We start from the raw sequence: 11,976 nt of genomic DNA, 5'->3' as shown, positions 1-11,976 counted from the left end.
CTTCTCTTTTTCAAGATCATCTTCCAGCCTTCAGTGCTCTCCCCGTCTGTTATCTGGAGCTAGGAGAGCTTGATCCTCGTCCAATACTCAGCATTCAGAGCTGCTTGCATTTCTTCCAGATGTTCCACCTCACTGTGCAAAGCCACCTGCTCTGTTTTGGGTCTTGTGATGTTATCCGCTTGTCCCAAGAGCACCTCCACAGCATGGTGTGTTTTCGTAGGGGTCGCCGTGTCCTGTGGTTCTTCAGTTACGGCTAGAGGAAACCGTATTGGATGTCGACTGTGACTTTCCAAATAAAGAAACATCTCTGCCTCGTCCTCAGTGAGCCACCAAAACATGTCACCTGGTTTCACTGGCTGCTCTCTCTCACTCACATCCTGCTTCCTGTCTTTATCAGTCTGCTCTGTGAGACAGCTCCAGTTTACAAATGAAGCATCTTGGTTTGCTGCAGCTCTGTCCCAGTAACATGCTGGTAGCAGGTTCTGCTGGAGGATGTTGGTTTTAAACTTGTTCCTGCGTTTGTGCTTTCTGGTAATTTTCTCCATCCCAAAATTGTATCTTGACAACTTCCAACTTACTGATTTGAATAATGCACTAGAATGACTTACTTGTATATGATATATCATGTTTTTGTTTAATTTCCAGTTAACTGTAATACAGTTTATGATGGGTAGGTTTGTAAAGATGGTGCATTTGGAGTCAGTGGTGGCCCTAAGGTTAGAGAAGCAAGCTGGTGACCTAAAGGTTATCAGTTCAACCTCCTCATTACCACGTCTGAGGTTCCCTTGAGCAAAACACTTAATCTCATCTGCTCCAGTGGCTGGCTTAATCAAGTAAATCTTCTCATACCTCATCAGTTCTAACAGACATCTAACCCAAGTGTTTCTTTTATCTGCTACATTGTGGGTTTATATCTCTGACTTCAATTGAATTGATGTATGATGCATATAAGCCTTGTATGAAGACAAGAAGTAACTTCTGGCAGAGTTAAATGTGTTTTTTAAGTATTGAATTGGCTTGCTCCAAAGTTTACATAATATGCATTTCAGCTTAATGCACATCGTCATGATTATTCATTCCACTCCCATTCATTGTATCCAATACTTGCGTATGCTTTAATATGTTATGGCATGTAAGGGACAAGTTTATATAAGGTATGTCAACTGCAGTTATGTTGACAATATTTGGAATGTTACCATATTATTCATAAAAGTTGAATTAAAAGAGGTTTCTATTAGTTAAAGAAGGATAGAAGAAGCATTCAAGTAGTCATCTGCAGAGGTCTGACAAAGTGTTGCTGGTTCAATCTCAAAAGAACAATTCCATTAAATGTGTACCAGCAGGAGTGTATGTTTAATTAATAAAGATGTGTTACATGTGAACATTAGGAAGGATCACACTAATGTCCAAACATTTCGTATTCACACTCAATCCATCATGTTGTGAATGTGTTCATGTTGTACAGATGGTGCAGGCTTTCTGTGTTCAACTTATTATCACATATTTTCCAAAATATGGAAAGTATGTAGCTGTTGCCTCTGCAGGTGAGCTATCTGAAAACATTTTGGGGTCAAGACTATATATCTTTTTTGGAATTTAACACACTCATACTTAACCCTCCTGTTGTCCTCCCGGGTCAAATTGACCCCATCTCTCTTTTGACTGTTCCTTCTTTCCTTCCTTCCTCCCTCTTTCTTGAAGTTTTCCTTTGTCCTTCTCCTCCTTCCATATTTCTTTCCTCGCTTCCTTCCTTCCTTCCTATCCCTCTTTTCCTTCCTCCCTCCCTTCCTTCCCTTCTCTCCTTACTTCCTTCTTCTTTTCCTCCATTCTTTCCTTCCTCCTGTCCTTCCTTGACCTGAGGACAAAAGGAGGGTTAAATGCCACTTTCTTTTTTGGAACCAGCTATACATACCTGCCAAGATCCAGAGAGCATATTATAATACCACACATTGATTTTCCTCTGTTATATTCAATGTGAAATTTTATTGTTTTTAATCTTGTGAAAAATAGAAAATACATATGATTTAACACATTATAGGGCTTTTTAGCCTTATGTACTGGCATCAGTCATATACAGTGCAAATAATTTGTCTACAGCCATTCCAGGACAGACAATAGAAATACAGTATATCAGTAAACTGGTCTTTCTATCATGTATCATCAATTCAGTGTATTAAAGTTTGATTCAGTGAGGCACATTATATTATCCTCCTTACTTGGATGTACACATTTAATAGCAACATATGAAAATCCATTAAGGTGACTTTTTACAGGGTTGTCTGAGAGACTCCATGAGTAACTGACTGAACTTGGCAACATTACATTTAGTCATAACAAATATAGTGTGGCTCTTTTTCAGGCTGTTTGTGCGATCTAGCACCATCATGCCACGACCGATGGACCCCTGCAGTTCCACCCGCACGGGACACTCGATGCTCTCCGTCACCACGCTGCCATCGATGCATGCCGCCATCGCATACGCATCGTAAGAGACGAAGCCGGGTCCAAAATACACATCTCTCTTATTCATCGTGGCTTCTCTAGAGTAGGCCCGGCATTTAGAGGTTATTGTCTTCATAAAGCGAGCAGCTGGTGCATCCTGATTGATTAACTCATCAAAGAACTCCTGTAGAGACAGATTGAAGAGTTTTAAGTGGGATGGTTATTATGTAGGGTTATGTAGTTGTCTATAAGTACACATCCTACCCATTTTAACGCATTTCTGCATGTATACTCCCACGATGCGAGGTGTGTGGTGCAGAGGAATTCTTCCAGCACAACGTAGGCAGACTCTGGATCCATTGCAAAGTTAAACTCTGCACATAGCGACACATTTCCTTTTCCTGTAAAAGAAAAGAGAGCGTTATACAGTTCACATGTGTCAAATACAACCTGTAATCATGTTGTGGTATATTACCTTCCATGTTGCCACCCATAATGTACAGATCTTTTAGCTTTTTGGGGAAACATGGATCCAGCCTGACAGCCAGTGCCAGATTAGTGAGAGGGCCAAGAGCCACCAAGGAGACCTGTGGAGAGCCTGTGTTAGTATCAGGAGGCAGTAACACACAACACATAGACTTCTTGGAGATTTCTCACCTGCTTCTGGTTTTCAGACACCAGTCTAATCATTGCATTGACCGCGTGCTCTTTCTGGATTTTATCCTCCCATCGTGGATCTCTATCTTCAAGCACATCCCCAAGTCCATCAGTTCCAAAGTGGTCACAGACAGGGTTACTGGCTCCAACCAGAGGACCACCAGAGCCTTTAAACACTGGAATCTGCAGAAGTAAGCTCTTCTTAGTGAAGTATCACTCACAATGGTGACCAATAAAACCCTTTCTACTTTCTCAGGTTATACATTTATCTCCTAAGAGTTTATATGTCCAATTGTTATGTGTAATACATTAGTAATTTGTGCTGTAGAGACTTGCATAGGGTCATATAGTTAGTGTGAACGATCACGACCACAGCAGCTAACTTCCTGAGTGCACTGAAGTGAGAATGAAGTCATTAAAGATCTACGAAACAAGATAATGTAAATATAAAGCAGGTGTGAAGTGTTGCTTGTAGTATAGAGACACATTTTAGTTGCCATATGCACAATTTTTCTCCTATTCATTCCTTTATTTGTTAACTTACTTCACAATTCACTTGCTGAAATGTGTGGTTTTCATAAGCCAGGTAGTGATATAGTCATTTTCTTCACCTGCTGCTGCTTAAGACTACACACAGACAATACAACTTGACTCCAAGCTCTCATAGTGAGGCTACAATCTAATCTCCGGCTCTTGGGCAAACATGATGTCAAAATGAAGTCAGTTCATCCACTAAGACAACAAAGATCCAGAAACCTAAACTGCTATCTCATACAGGTGACTCACCATGCCTTTCATTCCCTGGCCACATGGCACTATGGCATTGTGAATCATAGTTTAGGATTGCTGGATGGCTTTCTAGATTTCCTTTTTGTTGTCCTGGTTGTTAAGCAAAAAGTGAGTAACTGTTCTTAGAAAAAAACAACTAATGCATTCGTCAAATGTTAAAATGTTGGAAATTACCTACAACTCAGTATATTTAGATTTTCCTGAGAAGCATCCACGCAAATATGATTCTGTTGAAGGGAGGAGGAAGTAATGTAGAACAGTAGAATAGTCAAAGTCGGTTGCTTCTTTTAACAATAACAACCTAATTTATCACTTAGTGTGAAGAACCTGTTGGCAAGTCAGTCCTGTCTAGTCAGCACAGTGTGGCATCAGTGATCGACACTCTATGCGGTACAGCTTTACGATGAATGTGTTCAGGTATAATATATGGTTGTTTAAATACAGCTTTAAGGAAGTACCTGCTCACGCTCACAGACGGAGAGCACCCTCAAAACATTCTGACACACATTATCGACCGCCGCATTCCCAAACACGCAGGTGACGCCCAGGACTTCAATGTTAGGGGCCGCCAAGGCCATCATTATAGCCTGAGCATCGTCTATGCCGCAGTCTGTGTCGATGATCACCAGCTTCTTTGCCATGGTCTTCTGTAAAATACAAAGGTCCAAAATCTCATTTAAAATAATACACTCATGTCCCCTTGATTGATTTTATAGACGGTATCAGATATGCTGTTTTATGATAATCCATATATTCCACACACTTGTTGTTCCTTCAGTTGAATGTTTGAGCAGAATGATGCATGTGCAGAGTTTAACACTACAAGCTGTTTTTATTTTCATCTGTGGAAAGTTTCTCTGAGCTCACTGAAAAGCTGATCTGAAGGCTTGTAAACATGATTTGTGATATCACAACTAGTTTGGAAGCCAATCCTGATCCAATTATCAATTCGCATAAAGTGTGATGTGGAAACTTGAAACCCTCAGAGCAAAAACAGAGACATCTGGTGTCTTGCATATTCATAGATTCTAATGAGAAAGGAGTGGGTGTAATTTGAAGGGTTTTCAAAGGAAATTCTTCCCGTTAAAAGGGAGTTTTTCCTTGCCAATGTCACCAAGTGCTTGCTCATATGAGAATGTATGTCTAAACCTACTCTATGTAGTGATAGTATTGTTTTTTTATAAGTTTGTCAGTCTGACAAACATTATTATTCCAAGCGCGGGGAAAAAGAAAACTATATATATATATATGGTGGACGTTTGCGGAGAGGAAGGGAGTGCGGGGGTGGGACATAGGAGGGAAGAGGGGTTGTTGCTGTTCCAAGCTTTTTCAAAGTGCTGAGAAAGAAGAAATGCAAGAAAGGTGTTATTAATTCTTACCAGTGCTTTTCCTGCTTTAAAAAGTCAACATACCTGCTCTTAATGAACTATTTTATGACATAATATGACATTAGCTTTCAGAGTAGAAGTTGCAGTTTGCATTGAGAGCCAAGAAGTGACGTCACTCCACTACTTTTGGTCACTGCTTTTGTGAATGTAAAAGTTATTATAAGACAGTCACGTGTATAGTTTTGCTCTTTTTAAAAGGATTAGAGTGAACTGATCAGTGAAAATGAACACTTACCTTCACTTTGTGCAGAGAGGGCAGCTTCCACAGTCGCTCCTGTGATTGGTTCAAACTTTAGGACTAATTCACTGTTTACTAACACGGGTTGTACGCTGTAAGAAAATTACATGAATATTAAAAGAATATTTCAAATAATGCAATAAAATAATGTTTTGAATAAATAAAATTAGATTTGTATCAAATAGTGTCGTTCACCTGAGTGTTTTAATGATATTAACAGCTTTAATTATTTTTCTTCTGCTCGCACACCTCTTTGCTCCTCGAAATGGTACAATCCGTTATACCCTGCACAGGAAGAGGATGCAGGTCAGGAGGACGGCGTTTCTGAATCATTACAGTTCAGTTTTTGACACATTTAAAGCTAATGTGCACAAAGGTTTGATAATATGTCGCTAGTTTGAAGGTCTGCAAACTCGTAGTCGCCTCTATTTTGTCCCAAGTTATTACTTAAGGTAAGACAAATAAGGATAACGTCACCGCTGGGCGTGTTTACGTCTGCTAGTTACAAACCAGTACAGATGCAGCTGTGTTAGTGTTAGTACAGAGGTTTCTACAGTTGTAGATGTGTAATTTAGTGCACAGGTTACTACAGATGTAGGTGTATTTGTACAGAGGTTAGGACAGGTGTAGCTGTGTTAGTACAGAGGTTAGGACAGGTGTAGCTGTGTTAGTACAGAGGTTAGGACAGATGCAGATGTGTTATTTAGTGCAGAGGTTACTAGAGATGTACTTGTATTAGTACAGAGGTTAAGACAGATGTTAGTATACATGCAGCTGGGTTAGTACAGAGGTTAGTACAGATGCAGCTATGTTAGTACGGGTGTTAGGACAGATGCAGCTGGGTTATTTAGTGCAGAGGTTACTAGAGATGTAGTTGTATTAGTACAGAGGTTAAGACAGATGTTAGTATAAATGCAGCTGGGTTAGTACAGAGGTTAGTGCAGATGCAGCTATAATAGTACAGGTGTTAGGACAGATGTAGCTGTGTTAGTATAGAGGTAAGTACAGATGAAGCTGTGTTAGTACAGATGTTGCTGCGTTAGTATAGATGTTAGTACAGATGTAGCTATGTTAGTTAGGTCAGAGGTTAGAACAGATGCAGCTGTGTTAGTACATATGTTGCTGCGTTAGTGTAGAGGTTAGTACAGATGTAGCTATGTTAGTACAGATGTGGCTATGTTAGGACATATCTAGCTATGTTAGTTAGGTCAGAGGTTAGAGCAGATGCAGCTGTGTTAGTACAGATGTGGCTGCGTCACTGTAGAGGTTAGTATGGATGTAGCTATGTTAGTTAGGTCAGAGGTTCGGACAGAAGCAGCTGTGTTAGTACATATGTAGATATGTTAGTTAGGTCAGAGGTTAGTATAGATGGAGCTATGTTAGTTAGGTCTGAAGTTAGTACAGATGGAGCTATATTAGTACAGACGTTAGTAGCTATGTTAGTTAAGTCAGAGGTTAGTGCAGATGGAGCTATGTTAGTACAGAGGTTAGTATAGATGGAGCTATGTTAGTTAGGTCAGAAGTTAGTACAGATGGAGCTATGTTAGTACAGAGGTTAGTATGTAGCTATGTTAGTTAGGTCAGAAGTTAGTACAGATGGAGCTATGTTAGTACAGAGGTTAGTATATATGTAGCTATGTTAGTTAGGTCAGAAGTTAGTACAGATGGAGCTATGTTAGTACAGAGGTTAGTATATATGTAGCTATGTTAGTTAGGTCAGAGGTTAGTACAGATGGAGCTATGTTAGTACAGAGGTTAGTACAGATGAAGCTATATTAGTACAGACGTTAGTAGCTATGTTATTTAGGTCAGAGGTTAGTGCAGATGGAGCTATATTAGTTAAATCAGAGGTTAGTACAGATGGAGCTATATTAGTACAGACGTTAGTAGCTATGTTAGTACAGAGGTTAGTATATATGTAGCTATGTTAATTAGGTCAGAGGTTAGTATAGATGTAGCTATGTTAGTACAGAGGTTAGTATAGATGTAGCTATGTTAGTTAGGTCAGAAGTTAGTACAGATGGAGCTATATTAGTACAGACGTTAGTAGCTATGTTATTTAGGTCAGAGGTTAGTATAGATGGAGCTATGTTAGTACAGAGGTTAGTATAGATGTAGCTATGATAGTTAGGTCAGAGGTTAGTGCAGATGGAGCTATGTTAGTACAGACGTTAGTATAGATGTAGCTATGTTAGTTAAGTCAGAGGTTAGTGCAGATGGAGCTATATTAGTTAAATCAGAGGTTAGTACAGATGGAGCTATATTAGTACAGACGTTAGTAGCTATGTTAGTTAAGTCAGAGGTTAGTGCAGATGGAGCTATATTAGTACAGACGTTAGTATAGATGTAGCTATGTTAGTTAAGTCAGAGGTTAGTGCAGATGGAGCTATATTAGTTAAATCAGAGGTTAGTACAGATGGACAGATGGAGCTATATTAGTACAGACGTTAGTATAGATGTAGCTATGTTAGTTAAGTCAGAGGTTAGTACAGATGGAGCTATATTAGTACAGACGTTAGTATAGATGTAGCTATGTTAGTTAAGTCAGAGGTTAGTGCAGATGGAGCTGTGAACAGACAGGGATAAGAGCTACTGCAGAATAATAGGCATCTGATTTCAGGTTAGAGGTAGCGCATGACTCCTGTATGACTAACTGTATAAGTTAAAATGATGACATTCAGGGTTATGAGCCATAGTTAAGTGATAGCTCATGTTATCAGATTGTCTCAGAGGTTACAGTGTTGCACCTCTATTACTGCAAATTCTTTTTATATCTCCAGTGCTTCTAAAAATAAATAAATAAAAGCCTGTCCTTTCCTCCCCAGCAGGGACATCTCATCACATCACCATCACAGTCAGTCTCTGTAAGTGGCTGTTCAATGCCGAATACATCAGAAGGCCAAGGAGCAAATCTTTCTGGGCCAGCAGAACCATCAGGTACGCAAAGGCCTACCGATGGGGAGGAGAACCACAGTCTGCTCAGCTCCCTCGCCCGTGACGCTGCAAGAGTAAGGCGGGCATCCAGTGCCGAGCTACACCTGCCATGGACCTGCCCGGTCACACACTCCAGGGAGAAGTTCTACACCGTCTGCTCCGATTATGCTCTGCTCAACCAGGCTGCCTCTGTGTACCGTCCCCCAAACAAGCAGGATGACGGGTCCCCACTCGTGAAGCCTAAATCTGCAGCTGGAGGGGCCCACGTGGGATCAGATGGGGACTGTGACATGGAAGAAATGTCCTCTGGCAACACTAAGCCTATTTTGGCCTGGGAGATTGATACAACAGACTTCAATGCCGTGCTCACCAGAAAAACAAGAACAAGTAAGAAAACATGTTGTTCTTGAAGTCTGTGATTCACCCTCACTGCACAACAATTCTGCCAAACATCAGTTATTATTTAAAATGTTGCATCATGTATCTGCTCTACAGTGAGTGAAAGATTTAAATCCTCACGTGGTTTACACTCATTGTTTTTTCAGGTAATGTGAAGAAATGCAGCACCAAGAAGATGAAATCATCAGACAGGCCGAGCCGAAATCTGCAAGACGTCTCGCCTCATGCCTCGCTGGAGGAGATCAAACAGAGAAAAGTGCTCGACCTCAGACGATGGTAAAGTTATATTTAGTGCATCAACAGTTTTAAATAAAAACACAGTGCGGCTAGCTTCAAATGAGGCCATAGCAGTGATGTTGATTCCAAAACATTTTCAATATACAATGACTTATTCTCTGGATTTTGTATATTCTGCTGCAGGTACTGCATCAGTCGGCCACAATACAAGACTTCTTGTGGGATCTCTTCTTTGGTGTCCTGCTGGAACTTCTTGTACAGCACTGTGGGTGCAGGGAGGTGAGCAGCACTTAATATTTGCTCTCAGACTTCATGTACAGTTCACTAAACTTGATAGTATTCTTTATAAATGTGTTGAGCCCGACCGATATATATCAATCAGCCAATATTGACTTATTGCAGATATATCGGTATCTGTGTTTACGCCATCTGATATGTGCTGATATATATTTTGTTTAAAGATATATATAGGCTGTGTTTTATGTGTACTTGATCCTTTTTTAAATTCAAGTTTAATATATACATTTTAAATTCACAGTGAAGTGTCAGTGCACTGATGTAATTTTATAAAAATTACATTTACTCTTACACTGAATAATATCATGCCTTATATCTTTGTCAAAAGTGTTTGGTAACCACATGTGAGGGACCATTGTAATAAATGTGTGTTTATGTAGACAATCTGTATATAGAAGATTATCAACAGATATATTGATATAAGAAGTATTGCCATCTGACCCAAAAATCCAGTATCAGTCTGGCTTTATAAATGGGTATTTATTTCCTTTGCTAGTCTTCCACCCATCTCTCAAGAGGAGGCGCTGCATATTCTGGGGTTTCAGCCGCCTTTTGAAGAAATCAAGTTTGGTCCTTTCACTGGCAACGCTACACTGATGCGGTACACAGAACTGTCCTATACTTTTCTCAAATAATCACTTTAGAATATTTATACAGCTCAGTAAAAAGTTACAATATCTTTTTCTTGCAGATGGTTCAGACAAATAAATGACAATTTCAGAGTTCGAGGTTGCTCCTACATTCTGTACAAACCACACGGAAAGCACAAGACGGCAGGAGAAACAGGTGAGTCCTCAAGCTGGCAAACTCAACCCAACTCAGCCAGCAAATCCCCTCATAAAGACATAAAGCAAAGTGATAACCACTCTGGTCTCTTTTTAGCTGAAGGAGCGTTAATGAAGCTGACACAAGGGCTGAAGGATGAGTCTATGGCCTACATTTACCACTGCCAGAACCACTACTTCTGCCCAGTGGGCTTTGAAGGGACGCCTCTCAAAGCAGCAAAGGCATATAGGTAGGTCACATCTCTGCAGTATAACTCATCATGCACGTGAAAGAGTAGCTATGTTAGAAACTGATTTAAGTCGTTTTTTCTCTTTTTGTGTAAAGGGGCCCTCTACCCACAAATGAAATGGAATACTGGATCTTAATCGGTGAACCCAGTAGGAAACACCCAGCTATCCACTGTAAAAAGTAAGCTCTGTTTCTGCTGCTTTTTTATCAGGTACTGTTGTTGAGCTGTTTAACATGAAAACTCTCTTTCCAGATGGATGGACATTGTGACTGACCTCAACACACAGAATCCAGAATACTTGGACATCCGTCACACAGAGAGGGGGATTCAGCGGCGCAAAACCAAAAAGGTTCACCTTCTCACATCTCTTTCATTTTAAAATGTGTCTCTTATAAAACATTTCTAAAGTCAGAGCTGAACTAAAAGAACATTCTCTGGCTCACAGGTGGGTGGAAACCTGCACTGCATCATGGCCTTCCAGAGGGTCAACTGGCAGAAGCTCGGCCCCTGGGCTCTGAATCTGGAAAACTTGCGCCACGACTTCCACCACTCCAGCGGGGAGCAGGCCCACGGAAGCACAGCGGAGGAAACGGGGGAGAGGACGTCGGCCAAGCGCCTGGCCCACCTGGGACGCTCACACAGTATGGGAAGTCAGAAAGACACCAGCTGGAAACACATGTCCAACACAACAGAGTACAGACAGCGGGGCTCCCCAGACAGCGATCTCGAAGAAGACATCACAGACTGAAAAGGTTTACTGGGACGTACAGGGAGAGGACTAAATAACAGAAATGACAACACACAACAATAGTCTTAAGATACATTTTACAGGATAAGTCTGGTGTTGTTGTGTATTTGTCTTATTGTCAACAAATCCCATGAAAGGACCGACAATGTGTGAGTACATCTCTCAATACATGGACTTCCCCAGCTGGCCTCTAGCTCTCAGTTCCAAGCTCATTTGCTACTTATAACATCAATCACAAATGCATAATTGTATTCTTTTTAAAGGTTAACTAATTTCCTTAAACAGCTGGGCACTGTCATTTTTAGTAAATGTTACTCAAACTGAAGCAAATACTAATTTTGTTAGGGACTATTTTTAGTGGAGGATGAATACACATTTGGTGCTCTAGTGGGTATTTCCAGCAGCAGGATTATGTGTGTGTGTGTGTTTTCGAGGCAGTTGGATTCACAATATCATGAAATCACAAGATAACACAAGAATCCATCTTGTCTTGGTTATAGAAAATGATAGACAGGTGGTTCATCTAATCACATGCCAAGCTTTTTTTTTTTTTTTTTTTAAGTCCCTGCCATTTTCCAAACAGTTACCAAGGACGACCTCTCAGATGGTCCTGTGTAACGAACCATCTGGTGTGTCAGGTGACTCAAAGTACAGTGTGTGTGTGTGTGTGTGTGTGTGTGTGATAATGAAGGAACACCACTACACCAGAGTTCACTGATGTGTGTTATTAATAGTTTTTGGACAACAAAGGAGCTCTACAGAGAAATAAGCTATTCTAGGCTTTGGCTGCACATAATCTGTTAGAAAGATAGTCATTGTTGGTTTTGGGTCT

The 11,976-nt window shown here is 40.5% G+C and overlaps 2 protein-coding genes across 2 annotated transcripts; one reads left to right on the top strand and one right to left on the bottom strand.

The window, feature by feature from the left end:
• Positions 1-1,968: 1,968 nt before the first annotated feature.
• Positions 1,969-5,607, bottom strand: si:ch211-201h21.5 (uncharacterized protein LOC555526 homolog). Its single transcript, XM_053322880.1, has 6 exons — positions 5,512-5,607; positions 4,347-4,535; positions 3,100-3,282; positions 2,918-3,029; positions 2,707-2,843; positions 1,969-2,626 (listed from the first exon to the last, which is right to left on the bottom strand). Exons 2-6 carry the CDS (start codon positions 4,527-4,529, stop codon positions 2,255-2,257), a joined length of 987 nt encoding a protein of 328 aa, XP_053178855.1. The 5' UTR covers positions 4,530-4,535; positions 5,512-5,607; the 3' UTR covers positions 1,969-2,254.
• Positions 5,608-5,834: 227 nt separating this feature from the next.
• On the top strand, positions 5,835-11,387 carry LOC128362186 (basic immunoglobulin-like variable motif-containing protein). The gene is made up of 10 exons (XM_053322878.1): positions 5,835-5,966; positions 8,340-8,835; positions 8,994-9,123; positions 9,268-9,363; positions 9,878-9,982; positions 10,073-10,167; positions 10,264-10,396; positions 10,492-10,575; positions 10,649-10,745; positions 10,842-11,387. Exons 2-10 carry the CDS (start codon positions 8,394-8,396, stop codon positions 11,142-11,144), a joined length of 1,485 nt encoding a protein of 494 aa, XP_053178853.1. The 5' UTR covers positions 5,835-5,966; positions 8,340-8,393; the 3' UTR covers positions 11,145-11,387.
• Positions 11,388-11,976: the final 589 nt, after the last annotated feature.

This window comes from Scomber japonicus, chromosome 7 (genome assembly GCF_027409825.1).
Source record: "Scomber japonicus isolate fScoJap1 chromosome 7, fScoJap1.pri, whole genome shotgun sequence".
Lineage (NCBI taxonomy): Eukaryota > Metazoa > Chordata > Actinopteri > Scombriformes > Scombridae > Scomber > Scomber japonicus.
Note: the sequence above shows the minus strand (reverse complement) of the source record. Positions and strands in the feature narration are given on the sequence as shown.

Excerpts from the sequence above, each read along its gene's own strand:
- si:ch211-201h21.5 (XM_053322880.1), bottom strand. The coding sequence starts at position 4,529 with ATGGCAAAGAAGCTGGTGATCATCGACACAGACTGCGGCATAGACGAT. Across the intron at positions 3,283-4,346 it reads CCGTCTGTGAGCGTGAGCAG|ATTCCAGTGTTTAAAGGCTC; the intron begins GTACTTCCTTAA and ends TTACTTCTGCAG. Across the intron at positions 2,844-2,917 it reads TATGGGTGGCAACATGGAAG|GAAAAGGAAATGTGTCGCTA; the intron begins GTAATATACCAC and ends TTTCTTTTACAG.
- LOC128362186 (XM_053322878.1), top strand. The coding sequence starts at position 8,394 with ATGCCGAATACATCAGAAGGCCAAGGAGCAAATCTTTCTGGGCCAGCA. Across the intron at positions 9,983-10,072 it reads GGCAACGCTACACTGATGCG|ATGGTTCAGACAAATAAATG; the intron begins GTACACAGAACT and ends TTTTTCTTGCAG. Across the intron at positions 10,576-10,648 it reads CCAGCTATCCACTGTAAAAA|ATGGATGGACATTGTGACTG; the intron begins GTAAGCTCTGTT and ends CTCTCTTTCCAG.